The sequence below is a fragment of the Camellia sinensis genome, chromosome 10, assembly GCF_055761805.1.
Source record: "Camellia sinensis isolate YWXY chromosome 10, ASM5576180v1, whole genome shotgun sequence".
NCBI lineage: Eukaryota > Viridiplantae > Streptophyta > Magnoliopsida > Ericales > Theaceae > Camellia > Camellia sinensis.
In genome coordinates, this window is record NC_138970.1 from 26,201,806 (window position 1) to 26,226,845 (window position 25,040).

At 34.3% G+C, this 25,040-nt stretch overlaps 1 protein-coding gene across 1 annotated transcript; it reads right to left on the minus strand.

Moving 5' to 3' along the window:
* Positions 1-10,669: 10,669 nt before the first annotated feature.
* Positions 10,670-19,314, minus strand: LOC114266951 (NADH dehydrogenase ubiquinone 1 alpha subcomplex subunit). The gene is given in 4 exon segments (XM_028207913.2): positions 10,670-10,971; positions 18,846-18,880; positions 18,882-18,947; positions 19,090-19,314. Coding segments are annotated over 4 exon segments (255 nt in total). The 5' UTR covers positions 19,198-19,314; the 3' UTR covers positions 10,670-10,925.
* Between the last annotated feature and the right edge of the window lie 5,726 nt (positions 19,315-25,040).

The following is a 25,040-nucleotide window of genomic DNA, read 5'->3' on the forward strand; positions in this document are numbered from 1 at the left end:
ATTTGAGTCGACATCTGTTCATCATTTCGGAGATCGAAGTCGCAAGTTGATTCGAATTCGAAGCCCTAGTTGTTTTTCATGGAGATCGATCGAACAGGTTAGTCTTCTTTTCTCTGTTTTTTCTTCTTCTTTTGATTTAGGATTTAGGTCTTCTCTTTCTCCTTCTCTGTTTCCCCTTGTCCTGTCCCATGCCGTGACACATGTGTCCCCGCCGTGTCCTTTACAAAAAAAATCATTAAATTAAAGGGACACGCCATCTAGCGTGTCCCATACGTGTCCACGGTGTGTCCACGTGTCGGACACCACCACGGCACCGATTTTGGAGTGTCTATGCTTCATAGGTTCTTAATATGGAGGGCCGTAACTTCCAACATTTTAATTTCCATCAAAAGACCCTCTACACTAAGAAAATTAACTCTATCTTGTTCCTTGACACCTAACATATTATTTGATGTAGTTGAACAAAAAACAAATTAAATCAACTTTAATTTTTTATGAGACTCTTCTCTCTTTGTCGACTGTAATTGTTTCTAATTAATACTATTAGTTGTTTCCAACTAACAATTATTAGTAAATATCAGTTCCTAGTTTTTGTTGGCTTCCCCCTCATCTATACTCTTCAACTTAGGCTGCCACATTAATAAGCAAAGTGCATACAGTTGCCGCTTATACATAACGGCACATGTTTGGATCTCAGCAATATGGGTCCCATCTCGAAGTCAACGGTTCAAGCCTCATAAATACACGACAAATAAACAAATAAATAAATAACGGATCTCAAGAAGACTCAAACCTCACAATTATTTGAACATTTTTAAAACAAATTGAACTCTCACACCTACTCAGTCTTGGCAATACTAGGATATGATTTATGAATGTGACAAAATTTACATATACAAACATGCATTCTACAACCAATAGAACATGCATTCTACAACCAATAGAACAAGGCCCTCTCCTACAACAGCTAAAACGTCAAAATTGAAATTTTGTTGAAGTGTATACCTTGCAAATGCTGCCGGATAAAAACCACCAAGAGAAGCAAAGAGAACGGAAGCACCTGCTCAATCCATCGCGTAGCCTGCGATATGTCGTATCTCTGGTATGAAGAATCCCTGCTATTGGACCCAGCTCCATCCACAGCCTCCCCATCTCCATTCAGTGATTGTGAACCACTCTCTCCCACCCCGCGATCACTCTTGGAATCTCCCTGACCATCCAGTACCGACGAAACTGATGTGGCCGACGCTGTTCTACCAATGGGCTAAACATATGCTTCATTCTGGGCATTCATTGAAGGCGGCAAAAGCCGATCGTGTTCTTGTTCGCCGACACCAATTATCCTAATAGAAACCTCTCCGCCATTGTTAGCCACAAGAGAAGAATCATTCTGAATGTGATCTTGGTAACCAACAGACACGCCGTTGCTGTTTATCGAGTTTTCAGATTCCAAATAATTCGACCTCGTTCGAAGGATTCCTGAGTATTACAACAATGTCGAAAGTGGTGAACGGAAAAAATTCGAAGCCGATAACTGCATTCCGTTTCTTCTCAAATTGCTACTGCTAATCACCAAAGAACCTCTGTACGCGTCCGAATTACCACCAGACGCTTCCATTTTCGATGAGGATGATTCCCTAAACCTAACCCTAACCCTAATCTATCAAAATTTATCAAGAATTCAACAAAATCAAACGACAAAACGCGTCAATACATGAACACGAACGATTAAATAGAGAATTACCTTCGAGATCGAAGCTCCGTTGAAGATTCAGATGATAATGATGATGATTGATTGATTTTAGAAACCGATCGATGAATCGAATTTTATCAACTTTTGATGAAGATCAACGGGTACGAAGAAAAGAAAGTATCAAAAAGAGAAATGATTGTGTGTATGAATTTGATTTGTTGTCTGGAAGCAAATCATCTCGAGAATTCTAACCTTTCTTCTCTCTCTTTCTTTCTCGTTGTCTCTCCAGGGAAGAAGGGCGCGAGAAGAAGAGGGAGCTAGGAGGAGGACCAACGAAAAGAAATAAAATAAATTTAAAAAAAAAACAAAAAAAACAAATCCACCTCTCCACCCTTTAATTTTAATTTATTTTTTTTTAAATGTGTATATAATTTAACTCTACTTTTTTAACGGTATTATAATAAATACTCTTTGCTAGTCTATGATCATGTGGTGCTGTGATTGTCACTAAAGTTTTGGGCCATCCTTTTTTTATTTTGTTTTTTTCTTTGGTTATTAAATACACATATATATATATATATATATATATATATATTAAAATAAAGCTCAAGACATGTTTAAATTTTCACGAGATGAAAAACATGCCTAATTTAAGGAAATTCTTACAACTTGTAGAACTAGGATAAGACGCCACAAAAGTATTAAGGTCTTATTTGGAACAGTCCCGTTGTAGAGCCCGAATTTTTCATGGCTCGACTATTCCGAATTTCAAAACAATGCCGTTTTGAAAAAAAAAAAATTGTTTTCTTTTCTTCTTCCTCCCCTTCCTTCCCCCTCTGCTCTGCTCTACTCTTCGAAACTGTTGGTGAAAATACCAGAAAAAATTATATGTTATTGATAAATAATGCAAAGAAAATGAGATACAAATAAATCAGGCTGAGGCACGGATATCTCATTTTCTTTAAGGAGATCGAGTCCACTGCGGTAGGAAGAACCCCACTACCGATGCAACAGTCACAAAACTATGACTTGTCCACTCCATGATACAACAGCCCGACCACTTGTCGTATGGTTTAGGCCAACTCTGCACAAGATGGTGAACCCAAAACTCCACCAAGAAAAATACCCTTCTTTGCTAGTAATCTCTCTTGTATAGAAAATAGTTGGTGTGTGTTGGTGTAGAAAAGAATAGATGAGAGGGACTATTTATAGGCCACTAGGACCTTACAGTTACACCAAAAATAAAGATGATCATTAAACTAGAGAAAATGGAGAAATTCCAAAAATTAACTCACCACCAAGGTCATGAATTCTAATTAATCTCTATTCATGACCAAGATAAGAGGTTACCAAAGTAATGAAACTCCATTTATGTCCATTTATGACCAAGATGAGAGGTTACCAAAGTAATGAAACCCCATTCTTGAACAAGATATATAAATAAATAAATAAAAGATATTAAAATGGTCCAACAATCCCCCACTCATTTTAATATCAAGGATAAGAGAGACTACCAAACAAAGATAGACTAGTATGCATCATGAAGGTGTGCTCTACATTAAACCTTCATTAGTGAAACAACAACCTCTACTCCAGAGTCAGCAGTGGTCTCAGACTTGAACTATGACTGCTTAGGGGAAATAAAGAATTACTGCTCACACATAATAATCCAGGTGTTGACACGAGCTTTAATAGCTAGCACATTGCGGCCTTGTGCTAATCCCAGTTTTCATGAGCATATTCAAGAATAAGCTTTATTCTCATAGAAAGCGGCCCCACTTTCATGCTCACATAGGTGAAATTTGTCAAGGATGTTCCTATAATTTACACACCCCACTCAACAAGAGCTAGTGAATTTCATTAAGAGTATAAAAATTCAACCCTCCAACATTATAGGACAAATGCACTTACATCATAGGGATGGATAACAAAATATTAAAGAGTGCATTTTTTACAACCACTATATGATTCGTTCTTCCCATTGAACCTAGTTACAGGATCTCTGGTCCCTAGGTTGGGTATCCTCATACATGGTTTATGATTTTATAGGCTTCAAACCCATCCCCCTCGATGTATTCCAGACCCTATCTCTCGCCAAGACCTTGGTTAACGGATCTGCAAGATTATCACAAGATCTTACATAATTCACAGTTATGATGCCATTACTCAAATAGAATCTCACATTACTGTGTTTCCTTCGAATAGGTCTGGATTTACCATTATAAAAATGATTGTTCACTCTACCAATAACAGCAGTGCTATCACAACGAATTAACACAAGAGGAATTGGTTTTTCCCAAAAAGGGATTTCTTGTAACAAATCCCTCAACCAATTCGCTTCCTCACATGCTAAAGCTAACGCTATAAGCTCAGCTTCCATTGTAGAATTAGCAATTATAGTCTGTTTTTTAGACTTCCAACATATAGCAGCACCACCCAAGGTAAAAATAAAACCCGAGGTAGAGAGAGAATCACCTGACAAAGTGTTCCAATCGGCATCACTATATCCCTCAAGTACTGCAGGATACTTGTTATAAAACAAACCATAATTTTTGGTTCCAGATAAATATCTCATAATTCTTCCCATGGCTAGCCAATGATCTCGACTTGGTTTGCTAGTAAACCTGCTAAGTACTCCAACAGCATATGCAATGTCAGGTCTGGTACAGTTAGTAGCATATCTCAAAGTACCAATCATGCTAGCATATTCCTTTTGATTAATCACTTCTTTTTCATTTGTTACAACAGATAAATGTATGCTTGCATCAAAAGGAGTAGCAACATGTTTACAGTCTAGAAAGTTATATTTCTGTAAAATTTTCTCAACATAATGCGACTGATCAAGAAAAATGACATCCTTAGTCTTGGTAATTTTAATTCCCAAAATAAAATTGGCTTCACCAAGATCTTTCATATCAAAATGGCTATTGAACATATTTTTAGTCTCATTTATAATATGTAAATTAGAGCCAAAGATAAGTAGATCATCCACATATAGGCTAATAATCACATATGCATTTTCACAAGTTTTATAATATATGCACTTATCACATTCATTAGTCTTATAGCCATTCTCAAGCATGCAGGAATCAAATTTCTCATACTACTGTTTAGGAGCTTATTTTAAACCATAAAGGGATTTAGTTAGCTTACACGCCTTGCTTTCTTGGCCAGGCTCTACAAAGCCTACGGGCTAGTCCATGTAAATCTCCTCATCTAGATCTCCATTTAAAAAATCTGTTTTTACATCCATTTGATGAATTTTTAAATCATGAACTGCAGCCACTGTTATCAACAATCTAATGGATGTAACTCTAGTAACTGGAGAAAAAGTATCAAAGAAATCAAGATCAACTTGTTACTTAAAACCTTTAGCGACAAGCCTTACTTCATATTTATCTATAGTTTCATCCGGTTTAAGTTTTTTACGAATGACCCATTTACACCCAATAGTTTTACAACCTGGAGGTAAATCCACTAACTTCCATGTTTTTTTTGAAAGTAGTGAGTCTATCTCATCATTTACAGCCTCTCTCCAGAAAATAGCATCAGGTAATGATAAAGCTTCTTGCACCGTAAGAAGAATTTCTTCCACATCGTAAAGATAATAGTCAGGGCCAAAATCTTTTTCAACTCTAGCTTGTTTACTTCTTCTTGGTTGGATTTGAAAATATTCTTTTTCTTGAAAAACTTGAGAAGGAGTAGAAGAGCTAGGCATAGATAAATTTTTTCATAAATTATTTGACCCCCACTATTTCTAGATTTGAAAGGAAATTTATTTTCATGAAAAATAGTATCACCTGATTCAAAAATAATATTATTTTTCATATTACAAAATCTATAAGCTGTACTATGCAACGCATAACCAAGAAAAGCACAGATGTTAGCTCGTTCACCCAATTTAGGTCGTTTAAGATCTGCAAGCCTCACAAAAACTAAACAACCCCAAACTCTCAAATAACCTAGATTTGGTTTATGCCCCCGCCACAAAAGGTACAATTTTAGTTTTTTTGTGTGGCACTCTATTTATCATATGGCAAGCTGTCAAAATAGCCTCGCCCCAAAGATTTGAGGGAGTACCTGAATCAATAAGCATAGCATTCGTCAAGTCAATTAACGTTTTATTTTTTCTTTCAGCTACACCATTAGATGAAGGTGAATATGGTGGAGTAGTCTCATGAATAATTCCCAATGACAGAACAAAAGAGTTGAATCCAAGAGATTCATACTCTCGGCCTCTTTCACTTCTAATTCTTTTAATCTTTTTATCGAATTGATTTTTCACTTCACGAAGAAATTCTTTAAATTTATCAAAAGCATCACTTTTATTTTTTAATAAATATACGTTTGTGTATTTTGAAAAATCATCAATAAAAGTGATAAAATAGCAGCTACCACCTCGAGTTAAAATTCCTTCAAACTCACATAGATCAGTACGAAATAATTCTAGCAATTCGGTATTTTTTGCAATACTTTTATGAGGCCTCTTTGTAATTTTTGTTTTACTGCAAACTTCACATTTCTCAAAAAAAATTTATCACTTTAGGAATTAACCATAAACTACTCATGATTCCCACATATTTACTATTTATATCACACAAACGAGCATGCCAAAAATTAATAGAAGACAACATGTAAATAGTGCCATAGTAATAATCATCAAATTAATCAGCAAGGAAATTTAAGAGATAAAATTGACGTTTATACTGATCTGTATTATAGGAAGCCACTTTTGCTTCATGTGCCTCGTAGTCTTCATCATTCATCTCCTCGGTTGGGATTTTGTTTGGGTTCTTTTCGGTAAGAACATATGCAACTTTTAAAAGGCTAAGGTATAAAAGAACTTTTCCTTTCCACCTTTTAAAATGAACTCCCTTGAACTTGAAAAGCTTGTTGAGATCTCCAATTCCATCATTGATTTTTTCTAGTACTTGTTCCATGGTTGATCTCCTTAAAATTGTTGGTGAAAATACCAGAAAAAATTATATTTTATTGATAAATAATGCAAAGAAAATGAGATATAAATAGATCAGGCTGAGACACGGATATCTCGTTTTCTTTAAGGAGATCAAGTCCACTGCGGTAGGAAGAACCCCAATACCGATGCAGCAGTCACAAAACTATGACTCGTCCCCTCCAAAATACAACAGCCCAACCACTTGTTGTATGGTTCAGGTCAACTCTGCACAAGATTGTGAACCCAAAACTCCACCAAGAAAAACACCATTCTTTGCTAGTAATCTCTCTTGTATAGAAAATAGTTGGTGTGTGTTGGTGTAAAAAAAAGTAGATGAGAGGGACTATTTATAAGCCACTAGGACCTTACAGTTACACCAAAAATAAAGATGATCATTAAACTAGAGAAAATGGAGAAACTCCAAAAATTAACTCACCACCAAGGTCATGAATTCTAATTAATCTCCATTCATGACCAATATAAGAGGTTACCAAAGTAATGAAACTCCATTTATGACCAAGATGAGAGGTTACCAAAGTAATGAAACCCCATTCATGAACAAGATATATAAATAAATAAATAAAAGATATTAAAATGGTCCAACAGAAACAGATGAGTCAAAATCAAAAACAAAAACTCAAAAAAAAAAAATCAACAAACCCAACAAAAAAAATCAACAAACCCAGCAACAGACATGAAAAATCTTAATCAACAAACCCACATGAAAATCAAAATCAAAAACTCAAAAAAATCTCACAAATTGCCAAATCTACAAAAATCAAAAAAATCCACAGCAATAGATGAAGAAATAAGAAGAAAAGAAATAGAAAGAAAAAGAGAGAAGAACAGGGGAAGAAGCTGCCATTGCCTGCTGTCCGTCTCTCTGTCGCCATCATCGTCTCTCCGCCGTTGCTCTTTTCTCTGGCCATCCCTCCTCTCTCTCTTCTCCTTTCTCGGTCGCCATCACACTGTTGTTCTCCTCCCTCTTCTCTCAGCTCTCTTCTCCCCTATTTAAAGAGAGGAAAAAGTAAAAAAAAATTCAAAACGATGTCGTTTTGAATTTTGAGCCAATTTGAGCCTCATACTATTCGGGCTACCAATCTTTTTTGTATTTGGAAACATGTTTAAATTAGTAAAAAACTCAATATAAAAAATTAATTAAATTTTTTTATTTTTTTATACGACTTTTTATAAAAAAATTAAAAAATGATTTGAAAAGCTAATTTACAAATGAACACTAAACATATATGCATAAAATATGTCTAACAAATCAATCCAGTTATTAAGGACCAACATATTTATAATGTTACGAAAATACAATTTGCATGGCAAACTCTCTCATATTTTAACACTTATGAAATCATGCCTAAAATGTAAGAAAAGTAAAACAAGACGTGATCGTTAAACCCCAATTGCACAGAGCAAAACCCCTTCCTTTTTAATATTAAAAACCTTTCTCTACAATAATAATGACCCAAACTTTGGTCTCCAATTGCACAGAGCAAAACCCCTTCCTTCTCTAACATTGCAACAACTTTGGACTGGATGATTTGAGATTTCTGAATTTGATTTACAACACCATGTCAATCAACTGAGCTTAAGGTTGAGGTCGAAGTGATCGTTAAACCCCAATTATTCCTCAATGGAACTATATCAACAATGTGTTGTCTGGTGACCACTATCCCATGGTTAGGGATAATCAATTCTTGTGAAGATTATCCTATAGAAGTTGGACTTTCTCTTTGAATGGGTTATAAATCTGCACCTTAGCAATTATGTATTTTGTTTTCACTTCGTCCACAAATTCATTTGACATCCCAAGATCAAACTCTTCATTCACAATCTGGTAATAAATACCAAGCTATGAAGACACTTCACGGAAGCCTTTGATTTCCTAACTCTTTTTTGGTAATGTTTTCCTAACTCTTTAGTTAAGAGCTTTATTTGATATGAAATATTTTAAATTTCTTATAGTAAACTCCAATTTTTATTTGAATATTTTTTTGAAATTCTCATCATATCCCAAGAGTGTCATTTTAGTAAATAAATAAGTTTCAAATGAAATAAATATAATTGTTGATTATTTTAGTCAAGATCGGGTTTCATTTTATTTGGGTCAAAAACAGGTAAAATTCAATTTGGAATTAAAGAAGTGCTTTGAAAGTTTTTAAATTAAATTTAAATTTAAATTAAGATTCAAGTAAGAATTAGTTACCCCAAAACTCACATTCCAAACATCACACAAGCACTCAAAGTGCACAAAATGAGGAAGAAAGTACAAGCTAAAAAGCACCATGTAAAAGGTATGCAGTAGGCATGTTTTGAAAGCAACATATAAATTCTGCCAATAATGACATTTGAGGACTTATAACACATCAAAAATGTTACGGATCTAAAAAAATTAATAAAAACTTTACATAATATTTATTTGGGTGTAAAAAAAAATTATCAAAAATTATATATAATATTCAGTGAAAAATTTTTGATAAATTTTTTTAGGTCCTTAGCAGTGCTCTTAACAATTCAATAACATCGATACCATCCGATCTTCGTAAGTTTACAATGAAATTTATTTTGATAATCTGAATAATTTATATTGTAAAATTTACCGAACAAATCAACCATTCAAAAATCAAATTAGTTGGACAGTCCAACTCTTCTTTCTGTCAATCACTAGATCTTCACTACTTTACTAGCAGACTGCGTTATAGCTTGAGCAAGAACAAAGGCAAACATCTCTATTGCTTGAGTTGGAGCTTTGGACTCGATGAGATATTGGGTGCATACCCTAGAGTATCTTCCATTCTCTCCTTACCATACAAATGAACAAATAGGCAATCTAATAGATAAATTATGACTTCCTCACCATTAGCAAGCTTCCACAGCCAATGAACTTATGTGATGTGCTGACGATTGTCCAATTAATTTTTTCATGAATAATTTTCTTGATATATTTTATGAATAATTATTTTGATAAATTTTATAATATAAACGATTTAAATCATCTAAATAAGCTCTAACAAACCCAAGGTACCTCAAGTTGACTACAAAAGCCTTGCCCACCACAACGAAGAGTTCAATGATGATTGGCTACAAAATGCTGTAGCCCCTCTCTCACCATGACCACCAATTGAATTCGATTTTTTATGAATAGTGTAAATAGAAGACATTTTATGATTAATTATTACAATAAACCTTTCATTTTAAATAAAATTTGGTCACACTTCAAATGAAATTCATTACATTATTTTAACCAGTCACGATTTGTTTTTTAATTTTCCTTTCAACTCAAGTGAAAGGCAAATTCAATCTTGCAAAATTACCACCCCACCAAACTTTATCAGCTAAAATGCACATTTCCAAGTTTTGTAAATGTCAAATCCACCACATACCATCACAAAGTCTAATAAAGTAGAATATCTTATCTTCTTTACTTCTCACCTAGAAGATTAACTTGAAACCAATATGAGCCATACACATTTTTTTCAAAGAACAAAAAAAGAATATTCATTTTCACAAAGTACATCCAAATGTAAAAAATATGACCATGAAATTTTGTCATCCATTGACAAGTCCAAAAAAAAAAAAAAAAAAAAAGAGAGAGGCTTTCCTACCATGGAGTCCAGAATTACAAGCGTGAAATTAAAAACCATGCAAATTATGCATGGACAGTTTGGTGTACACAAATTGCAGTAGTTCCATGATGACAAGGACGAATCGAGGAATGGTAATGACAAACAGCAATAATAGAGACTGTTTTAATTTGGATCGTGACTTTCTGGTTTGGCATTACCTTTAAAATAGATTCAGAATATTATGAAATCCAGGGATAAAGAGGCCAAAGATAGGGATGAGTGAAGTCATGGTTATATAGTAGAATCCACCTGAATATTTTGTCTGTAAGAGTGAAATTTTACACAATCAAGGCTGTTTTCACTAGGAACCAAGAAGTAGAAGTCAATATCACATATGGAAACAAGAGAACAGACAAAATCGCATAAGTTGTAAGTCTGGCAGACTGAAATAAAAGTGTAATCATCGAATACCTAATGATTTCCAAGGAACAGCAAGCAATGCAATTAGATAACAGGGACCCAACAGCTAACAAGTTTTTAAAAGCCAAATTCTGATTGTTAACATCAATGATTCAACTTGGTTGATTGACCTTTTTTTCCCCTTTGCAAGGTTCAAAAGCTTATGCAAATTCACACACTAAAGCAAAAGAAAATGTAGATTAAAGGTTCCCCTAAGCATATTTCCTGCATTCCTGGAACATCAGATAAGCACTTTATTCCTCACGAATCCATTGAAAAAGAGTTTCCTACATCAATGCAAAACAACTCAATAAGTTAACAATTGATAAACAAACATAAACACGTTTAAATGAGAAAAATATAGAGTACTTTGCAGGTCCACTCTTAAGGAAACTATTGAAAAACAATCTTCAATTTGAGAAACAATCTTCAAAACATGGCAATAATATCCTCACCATTAAGCCTATCAACAAATTGGATAAGAGCCGGGACTGGCACAATCCGAATCTGATCTGAAAATCCATCCCGACCTGATTTATTATAATACATTATTTAAAATCAAATTTCACTTTCTTCATTTTTTTTGTTGTTGCGCATTATTTTTAAAATATAATAGTCTTATATATACATAGAAAATTAAAGTATGAAAATCATACCAGGTCGATAATCGGATCAGATCCAAATAAATATCCAAATCCGACAATAAGTGAATCAACTGGATTTGGATTCCAATTTATCGGATTATAGGATTGGATATTCCCCTAACGGATTCAAATTTTTCACGTCGGGTTTGAAATGAATCTGATTCATTGACAGGCCTACTCACCCTGTTGTAGCACCAGCAGATATGCAGGTTTGCTTTAAAAAATGCCGAGTGATTCAAAGTTGAAGGTTCTCTCTCTTGGAAGTGAGATCATGGAGTGGTTAGAATCTAATTCTCAAGCCTATTGTCAGCAGTTATTAATTACCATATATATAACCAACCTAATATTAAATGGCAAAATTAACAAAGGTCGAGACGTACAGCTAGAAGGCCTCCCTAGATAAAGCCAGAGACAGTTTTCTCATTAATAAAACCCTAGGTAAAGGAAAGAAAACTTTAAAGTTGAAAACTGAATGATATCAACCAAGCACTGCCCTGATTCTGGCAATATGAAGTACATCTACATTTTTGTACAAAGGTGACCAATACTTTCCTCACACAGCTCTGCAATATGCCACAAGTATGCTTTGAATTGTGAGTAGTAAGGTGTGGGTGTCAGCTTCTTAGAAAAAGGAATGGGAAGATGCTAAACACTCATCTTCATATACTTTCAAAATAATTACTCAAATATTGACAAGAATACTTTTTCAATCGGCAACAAAAGAAATTTATTTATTAAAACAGTAAACAAGTACAAGAGGTGAGGGACAAGGAGTACACTAAAATCAAGAGAAAAGAAAAACATGAATCCTCACACCCTACAGATAGCACTCAAATTTCTTGAATTTGTTTTTGTAAAAAAATGGAATCTCTTTAAAAGAAAGGACCCCTGAACCCAAAAAAAAGAAGCCAAATAACAAATTTTCTTCCAAATACTCTCAATGTCTTCACTTTTCTCCTAAAAAATCCTAGCATTCCATTCTAGCCATAAAACCCAAAGAATTGCATAATACAACACATCTCCAAAGATCCCAAGCCTTGCCAAGAACAAATTTTCTCCTAAATACTCTCAACATCTTTGCTTTTCTCCTTAAAATTTGTAGCATTCCTTTCTAGCCATAAATCCCAAAGAACCGCACGATATAACACACCTCCAAAGATCCTGAGCTTCGACATTTGAACCAAATCCTGTAAAATCAATGCTTAACACACCATTTCGGTGGAAAAACCCAATCCTGCTCCACCAAATGAAAAACTCTGCACCATAAAGATAAAACCAAAGGACAATACAAAAATAAATTATCCATACTTTCATCGGTCCCTACACATAACACACCATTTTGGGAATAAGTACCAACTCGGCCTGTTTAGCAGAGAATATAATTCCTTGAATGTTCAAAGAAGAGCAAGGCTAGACTTACGTTCGTCTTAAATTACAAGATTTAGATGTAGATGGTGGTATTAGATATATAATGCATAGTTGCACAAAGCGGGAACGGGAGCAAGGGAACATAGCCACTTAGAGGAGTCGTAAATTAGGAGCGCTTATGTATTATTTTTATTAATTATATTTTTAATTTATCTATATAAATTTTTTTATTTTTAATTGACATACATGTACATATTTTTTCAATAAATAAATTGACATACATATATATATATATATATATGTTATAAATGAAAAAAGATGAGTTTAAAAAAAACCAAGGAATAATAGATTTTATATATAAATGAAAAAAGATGAGTTTAAAAAAAAACCAAGGAATAATAGATTTTTTTAAAATATATATATATATATATAAATAAAATTATAAAAATTATTATAGATACAAAATAAATTATATTATATATGATAAAATAAGTTATTTTTATTTTAGACATTTATATTATACAATTTTTTTTGGATGAACAATATTATATATTATTATATTAATGTAATTTATATCGTATAATATAAACTTAATTAAAAATATTAGAAAAGAGAACAGAGAGAGAAGAGAAGACAAAAAAAAAGAAGGAAGAAGAGAGAAGTCAACAAAAGGAGGGAGAGAGAGAGAGAGATCGAGAGAGAGAGAGAGAGGAGAGGAGGAAGAGGGAGATCGAGAGACAAGAGGAGAAGAAGAGAGAGATCGAGAGAGAAGACAAAGAAGGAGATCGAGCAACGAGCGACAGTTGAAGCAGTCGAAGCAGCGACCAAAGGGATCGAAGTTGGTGACCGATGTCTTCATCCTTTCGAATGGCAACTAGGTTCTCTCTTGCTCTCTACTCTTTCATTTCTTTTGTCATTTGTAAAGAGCTGTGTCCAAGAGAGAAGAGTTGAATCCGACGAGAGAGAAGAGCCGTGTCTGAGAGAGAACGGAGTTGTTTGATTTTCACAGACGTTTTCATCTCATACCGAAACGAGATTTTCTCTCTTAAGAATCGCGTTTCTTACACGATTCTGATTCGGGAACGCAAAATTGTATTTCTTCCAGAAAATCGTCACCTACTTTAACGATTCTTGCTACTAAGATATAATGACTGCTATGACAACTTGGCCTACATCAAAAGGACCTACAACTACAGAAAATGCAGAAATAAAGAGTACTATGATCTGAGTGGACGCAGGGTTGACAACAAAAGAACAGCTAAAGACAACCTATTACTGGCAATGGAAGATTATGCTCACAAAAATCATTACAACACCATGTTGGACAATCTTTTCCTCTTCCATCTCTTCCACTCGAAAAGAATAAAGAAAGGCTTAATTGAGTGCTTCTGTCCCACCCTTTTGCATTTCAGAGAGCCAATTTTGGGTAGACCTGGGTTACCACGAGCCTAGTAGTAGAATTCAGTTTGATGGCGTTAAAAGGAAGTTCATTCTCAATTCTTGTTGCAGCCATGGGCACTGCTCATGGAATTACAAACAATTCATAATAAACAGAAGAGAAGATCTATACATGCAAAATAATATGATCTCTGACAGACTGGAAGCTGCTGTGCGATATATATGCAGACTATCATTTAACAGAATGTTTATATGTTTGTGTAAGAGAGAATGGAAGAAGTTTCTTGGTTGGCTGTTGGGAAAAGCATTTCTGAGCTGTCCAAAAATCCCACTGAACTGACAAAATAAAACTTTCCATCAAAATTAATCAATTAGATTATTTGCTGAAATCTGCAAGGTAATATAGGTCATGTCAATGTTAATAACCAGCAACTTTGTGGATCTGTTAATAAGGAGAATAAGTTTAGAGAATAAAGTACATTATGTGGATGCTTGGAAGTACGTGAAATAACCTGCTGAAAAAACATGAAAATGGATATGGTATTGTGCTAGATGCACGTGGTTGGACTCACCCAATAAGCATTTCCCACAAACAGATTAGTGTTATCACAATCCAAAAGATCCAGAAGTTGCTGAGGTATTTCTTCTCTATTGCTATGTTACAAGCATATCTTAATATAAATGAACTACCATGTTAGACTTCCTAGCTCCTAATGTAGAAACTTTATTCTACCTTAAAATATAAATGGAGGAAAATTGGATATCTTTACCACACATTGCCACAAATTAGGGGACATCTTGACTCAAATCCAACATGAACTACATGCCAAAGTCCAAATATAATATTGGTGGCCAACAGCAAGCAACCTAGTCTACTGCACTATTTTAGATAATTCAATCCGCATAAACTTAGTTTTGAGAGACCAAGACCAAGACCAAGTACACGATAGGTCCAAAAGAATGAGGAGAGGGGGTGTTTTTATAAGAGGTACATGAGTAAACACCTCTCTTGCACACATCGCAAGAGAGTCCCAAGGCTCAAGGGCAAGAACACTAAATGTTTACCTTCACATGCTACAAGTGATGCTCCACATTTTTTTTTTTCATCGCAAGAGAGTCCCAAGGCTCAAGGGCAAGAACACCAAATGTTTACCTTCACATGATACAAGTGATGCTGCACATTTTTTTTTTTTTTTTTTTTTTTTGTGTCCGAATCAAAACCCAACTAATCCCTAGGGGTGCACAAGCTCTCGGCAAGGAATTTCCCGCAAGTGCACCATGGTTAATTCAAGAGTTATCCCCCAGTCTAATGATCCAAGAGAATTGTTAACACCTAAGAGATTTCGATCCCTGAACCTTAAAATAAGCACACCCTAAGACCTAAGGCCTTGTCACCTATGAAGTACAGGTACGGGCAATGGTAATGGTACGATACGGGGCACGTCAATACAGTAAAATTCAAAAAAAATAGGGTACAGGTATAGCTTGGACTTGGTATGCTTGTAAAAAAAAATTTATTTTTAATTTAGATAATGCAAAAATTAATAAAATGGTTTAATTTGTTAGGGTCCAACCTACAATTAAAATTTAGTGTCAAAAGTAAAGGTATCAATCAAAATTAAATGTTAATATATTAAATAACTTACAAACCATATTTTAATTTTAAAATCATGCAAAGCATAAAACAAAAAATGAAAAGAAAGTCTAGTGAAAGGAGTTTTATCTCTGTAGTAAAAGAAAAAATTATTTGGGCAAATTACATATACCCCCTTGAGGTTTGGTTAAATTACAGATACCCCCCTGAGGTTTGAGAAATTACGAATTCCTCCCTGAATGCTATATTTGCATAAGAAATTAGGGGGTAATTTGTTATGAAATATAAACCTCAGGGGGCAAATTGTTATGAAAATACAAACCTCAGGGGGCGGGATGTAATTTCCGAAACCTCAGGGGGGTATCTGTAATTTAGCTAAACCTCGAGGGAGGTATATGTAATTTGCCCAACTAAGGTACAATACGGTTTAGGTATATATTAAGTACGTCTAGGTACGCCAAAAATTGAAAAGAAAAAATTTGGGTACGTGTTTCATGTATTCAGTACGTATGCAGAAATACTATACGAGGAACCATACGATGGTAAATACGCGGTACGGGTACGGCATGTTTTTCCAAGTACTCATGCTTCATAGCTTGCCACCAAGCCAACCCCTCGGGGTTTACAAGTGATGCTCCACATCAACCAAGCACACACCTTTACATCTATATAATACTTCAACTATTATTAATCATCTAGAATTCAATAAATAGAGACAACATTTTCACTTAGGGGAGCCGATCAATTCTTGGCTTGGTTGGGGCTAGGGCTGTAAATCGAGCTTTGATGCATGTGAACAGCTTCAGATCACTTCATTGGGAACCCTTTTGAGTTTGATTCATGCAAGTTTATTGGTCAAGCTTGAACTTCATTCCAAGCTTGGGTAGATAAAGATCAGCTCATAAAAGTTGATTAAGGCCTCGTTTGGGAACATACTATTTTAGTAACCTTTTGACTAAAATATGAGGTAAAAAAATTAATATGTTTGAAATGACTTTTTGAGTTTTTACAAAAAGATGTACAAAAAGTAAAGAGAAAATGGAATCTTTGACTTTTTTATATAGGTTATAGACTTTTGATTTTTTTTAATAATTTTTTGACTTTTAGGCTAAAACAAACACTCGCCAAATGAGGCCTAAATAACATTTTGTTACCAGCTTAAAGGCCTACTTTCTTGGCTTTTTAGGCTATAAAAGCCAGCTTTTGGGGGTTTTTAGCGTAAAACACCGAAAAAAACATATAGATTTTAAATAGGTGCCAAATAGGGAAAAAGAAAATCCTAACCTTTTGTAATTCAAATTCGAATATTTTTACCTCACAAAATCGTTTTTTTAAGCTTCAAAATAGCACCCAAAACCACAACTTCATAAAAGTTAAGCAGCGTTTGGAGTTTATTTTGAAGCTGAAATAAGCATGTGAATTTCAATTTTTGAACTTAAAAAAAAATTTAATAATAATCAAAATAATTTTTAACATACGGAGCCAAAAGTGTATTAGAGCTAGATCATCTTGAAATCCTTATTGAAATAAAACAATAACTTGCCATGACCAACAGTTTCGTTTAGCCGTCATGACGATTTTGAAAGTATTGCATCAAGTATCGAGTAGGCCAAGCCAACTGAAGAGCTTGAGCAGTTCACCGCATAGCTAATTCAAGCTTGAGCTAAACTTATAGTGGCCATCTTCATGTGAGTCAAGTTTTAATTATTATTATGATCAAAATTAATTCCCAAATTGATACTCAGCTCATCTAATCTATGACCTTAATTAGAGTAATCTAACCTTCCACCCCAAAATGACTCAAGGTGGTCAATTCTTCTAAAATAGAAACCAGTGTTGAACCAATGACTTTGGGAAACAAGTTAACCCAACCATGGACACAAAGTTGGTTCACATTATTATTTTTTTGGGCTCTAATGTGCACACACCCCTAGGCTACAGTCTACTACACAAGAATCCCTAGTGCTGAAAATCAGCCATAAACCACCCACCACCTTATCCAAAACACATCCACACACGACCTATCTTATCAAAAATCGACCAACTGATCAAAACATGCATACGGTCTACATTCTCATTTCATCAGTAAACATATCAGATATTAGCCTTGCATCAGTGCACATAGCAAGATCTTGGCCACAGCCGATTACACTCTGACCAATACCATTCCCTCAAAACCATGTAGTGATGTGATCCTATACCCTGAATTTGTGGTTTATGTAAGTGACAACATCCAGAACCAGTGATAACAAACAAACCAAAGAGAACACAATTCATGTAAAAGTTCATGCCAGACAATTCATGTAAAAGGTCATGCCCGAGGATACCAACGAGATATTAAACAACATCAAGGAAATCTTATAAGAACTCCACCCTAGAAGCTACAAGTTATAAAAGGCCTGTGCCATAGAACATAATTAAATTAAGGGTAAATTACACTAACCTCCCTCGGGATTAGAAAAAAATACAATAAGGCCCATAGTTTTGACATAATTATACTGACCACTCTTTTAGTAAGGTTAAATGGACCGAAACTAATCCAAATGGTGCAAAAACACAAATAAACAACGTAGAGTATAAATTTTCATGTAAAATAAACAACATTATTTTTTCTGTTCATATAACTAACAAATTATTGACAAAATAGGGGCCAAGTGTTATATAAATTAAAATCTCAAGGAAGCTCAATGTAATTATGTCAGAACTGTGGAACTTACTGTATTTCTCTAAAACTAAAACTCAAGGTCAGTGTAATTTACCCTTAAATTAACCATGTTATTGACACCTTTTCTATCTAAATACAACTACATAAAAAAATATACAGAATCATACCCAAAAAAATACTCAGAAAAGTAGAGGACAATCATAATCATCCTGTGTGTGACCCACATTTTATCAATTTTAAATTTGCACCATATATGTTCAGAGTAATTTGGGGGGCAAAAATTCACCATAGATTAAGTTTTCTGGGTAATTTTAGCATTGTCGTTCTATATATGCTGTTCCAATATCAAAGTTGAACCCTCACAATACCGATTGTTCAAATCAGACAGTATCAATCAAAACCCTAAATTCACAAGTAGAAACAGATAGAGAAGGCTAAATCATTCAGAAACTAGTAATTAAAAAAATACAAAGAAAGTAACAAAGGGATTACCAGAAGTGGGGACTAATTTGGGGACGAAACAAACTTCTCGATGAGCTTCTTGTCCCGTCTCTCCATAGCGACGTCCCACACATCGTTGCCGACGTGCTTCGGCTGTGATTGTCAAATCAACAACAACAAAATAAGAACAAGAAGAAGCAATCGATTTGGATGCAAAAACACACAAAGATTCAATCTGAAAATAAACAAAACAGTTTGGATCTAAACAACAAAAAGAAGTAAATTGAGATTATACTCGGCCGTGAGCGGCTTTGTGGATGTAATACTGAGAATTTCCCATTATGCAAAGCATTCCGGCTATGATCCCCAATGGCAGTGCTGCTTCCAACCATTGCAACCCCATCTTCTCGCTCTCTCTCTCTCTCTCTCTCTCTCTCTCTCTGCGTCTCTCTATACAAGGCCCAGTTTTTTCCCAGTGTTTTATGTTACCGCAAATCACACTTGGATGAGTTTTGGCATAGAAAGCCACATTTTTTAAAACATTTACAAGCACACTCCACTTCTTGTAATTCTGAAAATTACAATATGTCACACAAGAATTTTAATTTTATAACAAATAAATTTTTTTTATTAATAAATTATTAAATTAATTAACAGTTTTTAATATTGTTAAAATTTTATTTCAATTAATAATTTATATAATTTTATTATTATATAAGAGAACAGTTATAAACTATATTTTTGCAATTAATTCTGTTAAATAAAAAATTCTGACAAACTCCAAGAGGTTTATTTAAATTACGAATTACTTTCTGTAGTTCTAGAAATTACAATATGTCTCGTAAGGTTTTTAATTTCATAATAAATAAGTTCTTTATTAATAAATTATCAAATTAATTAATAGTTTTTAATGTTATTAAAAATTTATTTTGATTAATAATTTAAATAATTTTATTATTATATAAGAGAACAGTTAGAAACTTTGTTTTTCAGTTAATTCTATTAAATAAAATATTTTGACATTGAGATATTTGTAATTTTTCAAATCACAAGGGACTAGAGATGGCAATACGAACCCGGCCCGACGGGGACCCGGACCGTTCCACCTCGATAAATAGGGTTTCTCCCAAAAATTACTCCCCATAGAACCGGGGTTGGTATTAAAAAATACATCCTTGATATTTTTGGGTCGGAGACGGTGATAGGTTCCCTGGGTCCTGGCCCGCTCCTGCCATGAAATTCCCCCGAACCATCCCCGCCTATATACATGTGTTTAGTTTATATTATATATCTCTCACTCTCTCACTTTCTGACTCTCTCACTCTCTCTTTTTTCTCTCTCTCAACTCTTTCACTCTCACAGTCACTGATACGGTGACACCACTACCACTTTCTCCCTCTCTCACAGTCGCTGATCGCACACCACAGTCACCGACACCACCCACCATCGTTGGTCCAGATTCTAATCTATGACAACATCGACTCAAATGGACAAAAACCTCCAATCTCATTTTCCCCATCGCCGATCTCAAGTCTGCATCACCAATCATCACAAAACCCCATCTCTCTTTCTCTCTCTCTCATATATATAAATGTACTACATGTGTGATGATGATGATGATAGTTCCAGTTGTTTGAATCTGTTCTGTTGGTGATGATAATAGACATATCTGTTGATGATGTCGGGGAATTTTTGGGGTCGGGAAAATCCGATCCCCGTTAGCGGGTGAGAGCGATGATAGGTTCCTAGTCCAGGATTGGGGCTGGAGACCGGGAAATTTTTACCATTGGAGATCGGGGACGGAGAGTGTGATCCACGGTCCCACCCCAGCCCGTTGCTATCTCTACGGGAGACAATTCATATTTTAAGCAAACTTCAAGGGATGTATTTGTAATTTATCCAAGCATTTACCTTCTTTGGTTTACATTTTTTTGAAAATTATTTTTTCATTTTTAATAAATTATTTTAATATTTTACACAATATTTTTTATTTTTTAAATACATATAACCCAGATGCATTTAAAAGGTATATAATTTTTGTGAACAAAAAAAATTAAAATCCACCGAATACAAAAAATACAAAATTTCACTGATGGCGTTTGGAAAGTGAGTTTTTATGTAGGTTTTTTTAGTTGTAGGTTTTTATTGGATAAAAAATTTTTGGTGTTTTGGAAGATAGTTGGGTTTTTATGTGGTTGGATGTGATGTTTGTGAGAGAAAAAGTGAAATGATTATGGGGTTGGATGTGATATTTTGTTTGGATGTGTTTTTTTTGATTTTGTAAAAAGTTTGTCTTTTAGTGGAAAAAATGAGAAAAAAATTTGGAACCTAGGTTCCCAAACACCACCATGTTTTTATATTTAGCTGTATTCAATGATTTTTTAAATTTTTTTGTATACTTTTTAAATATATCAAGATTAATTGGATCTAAAAAGTAAACTATTTCTAAAAATTACTAAAAATACAAAAATGCTAATGGAAAATTTGGAAAATTATTTTTGAAAACTCCAATTTTTTTATTCTTGGGGCATGTACCAATAAATCCCAAATTAATAACTTATATACTGTTTAGTCCCAAATGTTTTCTTATGAACTGAACAGTCCCATTGTAAGGGAATTGTCCATTGAGGGCATATACATTGTGGGCGTGTGTAGTATAACTGCTGGGCAACGTTGGTAATTTATTAATGTGAAATTACAGAAAAGGGCCATCCATCATCGAAAATCAGGGCCATGATCAAACATTAGGGCCATGTTGAACATCATCAACATTCGTTCCATCATCAACATCAGCGACATCCACCACCACCGTATCCACCCTCACGACGACTACCGCCACCGGGGAACCCGCCGCCTCCGCCATCGCCGCTTCCGCCGGACTGGGCCTCGTCGACGGTGATGTTGCGCCCGTCAAGATCCTGACCGTTCGGAACAGATCCGCGGAACAAATCTGATCTCTGCGACGTGTGGATCAAACGGACCTTCGATCGATTACTTCATCGAACTGAGAGAAAGTCGTGGTTCGCATTCGAGATCGGATCGCAGTTGAACCCCTATTTGTCTCTTCGAATGGGCCCCCTCGTTCGTCACTAGCGCTATGGTACATCGTGAACATCATCAACATGTTGCTCTGGTTCTCTCTCTGCGATCGGATTCTGTTGGCGGAGTGGCCAGGTCAACAACGCCGGATTCAACCGTCCTCCGCCTCTCGTGTTCTTCGAATGGGGCCCCTCGTTCGTCACCGGCTCTAGGGTACATCGTGAACATCATCAAACCACGAAGGCGGAAAGGTCACCAATTCTCAGATCTCATATCTCAAATAAATCCCAAATTTCAGATGATGAACTACAACATTGGTCACCAATTCTTGCTTCGGAAATGAGGCATTTTTGCGAATCACAGAATGATCCCAAAAAATTGAGCAACAAATCAAAAGTATTGATGATGTCGATGATGTTCAACAAATCAAAAAAATGATGTAGTTGATGATGTTCAATGTTGTAGTTGATGTAGTTCAACATCATCATACATCATCAACAAATCAAAAAAATGGGGCATTTCAGATGATGTCGATGATGTTCAATGTTGGTGATGTATGATGATGTTTGATGATATTTGATGATGTTGATGATGTGTGATGATGTTGATGACGTAGTTGACGATATTTTATGATGTTGATGATGTTTTGATGATGTTGGTGTAGTTAATGTTACTAATGTAGTTAATATTTGGATGATGTAGTTGATGTTGAAAGGGTAAATAGGTAAAGTCTCACCAAAACAAATCAAAAGGAAATATTCCTTATTAGCTAAATAGGACCAAATGGTTTATAAGAAAAAACACAGGACTAAATGGAGTAACATTCTCTCAAGTGGGATTTACCGGTAATTTTTCCTTTATTCTTTAAGTCAGTCTTATATTGTGTTGAGGAATCTCCCATTTGGTACGGCCTATTTTAGCTTAGAAGTTAAAAGTCATTATATATTGTTACATTATTTTTTATTTTTATTTTTTTGCATTTCTTTTTGTTGAAAAAAATTTTAAAAATCAACTAACAGTTAATTTTCAAACCACTCCTAAAAGTTTTTAAAATAAAATATATATTTTTTATATTCAATAAGATTGTGTTTGGTTAATGAATTTGATGAAAGATTTGAAAAAAGTAAATGAAATGTGACTAAAATATAACGACATTTCACCTACGTTTCACACATATTTTCCCTTTTTCTTTACAAATTCCTCTCCAAATCGATAAACCAAACACAACCTAAAGATAATAAAAAAAATCAATTTTTTTTTATCCTTTTTTTTTATTTTAAATTAGTTTTTCAATCTATTCATTTTATCGGACATTTATATTATTCATATAAAAAATTAGGTCAATCTGATAATTATAATCTATTCAATTTATCGTGTTTGTCTCTAAAAATATAGACGGCAAGTTTATTTTTAAAAATAGACTATCTATTATTATTATCTTTATTTTGACAAGCATAACAAATTATATAAATTATGATTATCGAGTATATCTAATTTTATATATGACTAATATACATAATTAACTTCCTAAAATAAAGGATTCAAATAAGAGTCTGGCTTCCCTCCAGAGTCTCAGATTAGATTATATGATGCTGTTGGGCCTGTGGGGGCCCACCATGGGACCCATTTCAATAAACCCTTCAATTGGGGTGTTTGGTGGGGCTTTTTTGAGCCAACTTATGGCTTCTGACTTTTAAAAAGTTATTTTGGACTGTTTGATTAAACTTATTTCAAACAGCTTATGATTCTAACAACTTATTTTAAGTCAAAAAATTTGATTCTGAAAAGCTGCTCACCCCTTACTTCTGATTATCAACTTTTGTTGTGGACATATTAATTCACTGTTATACTCTTAGATTTTTTTTATTTTTTTTTAAATAGAAAAAGACCTAAATAGACTATAGAATATTATTATTTTTATTTTTATTAAAAATGTAGACAAATAGTGAATAATAAAAAATAAAAGTTAATTGAAAAAGCTACTGTACAGTTTATTTAACAAACATTACTCAGCAACTTAAATCTATAATCCAATATTACACCAAACAGATTAATAACTTCTGATTAAAGTTATAATCTATAATCTGTTAAGCTACAATATGTATTAGCCCTGTCTGGTAGAACTGTGAGAAAGTACTTATAACTTATACTTTAACAGCTTATAGCTTATAACTATGAATATAAACTGATTTCTGACTTATAAATTAAGCTTCTCATGCCCCACTCAAAGAATAAGTTGATTTCTGACTTATAAAATGCTATAAGCTGTATTGTTAAGGTAAACCAAACACATCAAAATAGCTTAAATTCAGCTGAAAGCTAAAATAAGCTGAAATTAAGCAGCTGTACCAAACAGGGCCATTATCTGTTTTAACAGCTACACCAAACAGGACCAATATGTAGAACTCGCTGAATACTATATGCTTGTAAAAAATCACGTTGATCGGATATTGATAATTACGTGATCAAATAAGTTTTGTATAAAAAAAAATGAACGGTAAAAAAAGAATCGATTGACAAAAAATTAATCCGATGAAATAATTATTGATATCTGATCAATATAATTTTTTACAAACATATAATACTCGACGAGTTATACACATTAAATAATTACAAAATTCATAATGAACCTCCACAAATCTAACAATATCATCCCCTCTTAGATCGGATTGAAGGAAAAACAGTGCCTTCACATAATTACAACGAGACATATGATAATCTCGCAACCCCAAACATCACCCACCAATTCATATATTGAAAAAGTAAAGTCCATAAATTAAAATGACTAGGCTTCGAAATTCGCATGGCATAGGGGTACAACATAATGAAATGTTACACTGCCCAATCTCTTCACCACATAAAGGAAAAGTCCAGCTAAGACTCCGTTGGCGGGCATCAATTGCCATTGGCCGCATGCCTCAGGCTCAAGGTGTTAGGTAGGGACCTCTCTCCTCCTCCGCCTCTCGTCTTTGGCCCTACTCAACTCACTGCATGTACCTGATTCCCACCTCACTCCCTCCATGCACTCACACACGTGTCCCCCAACACATTGAGAAATTATCACATACATCTCACACACCACACCACACCACAATGTAATGGAGAATTCTATGACACATTATATGCACCCTGGTTACAATCATTAGAATATTGATGTTATTTATAACTTAATTATAATTCAACCTCCGTTTGAAAAGTGGGTTGATT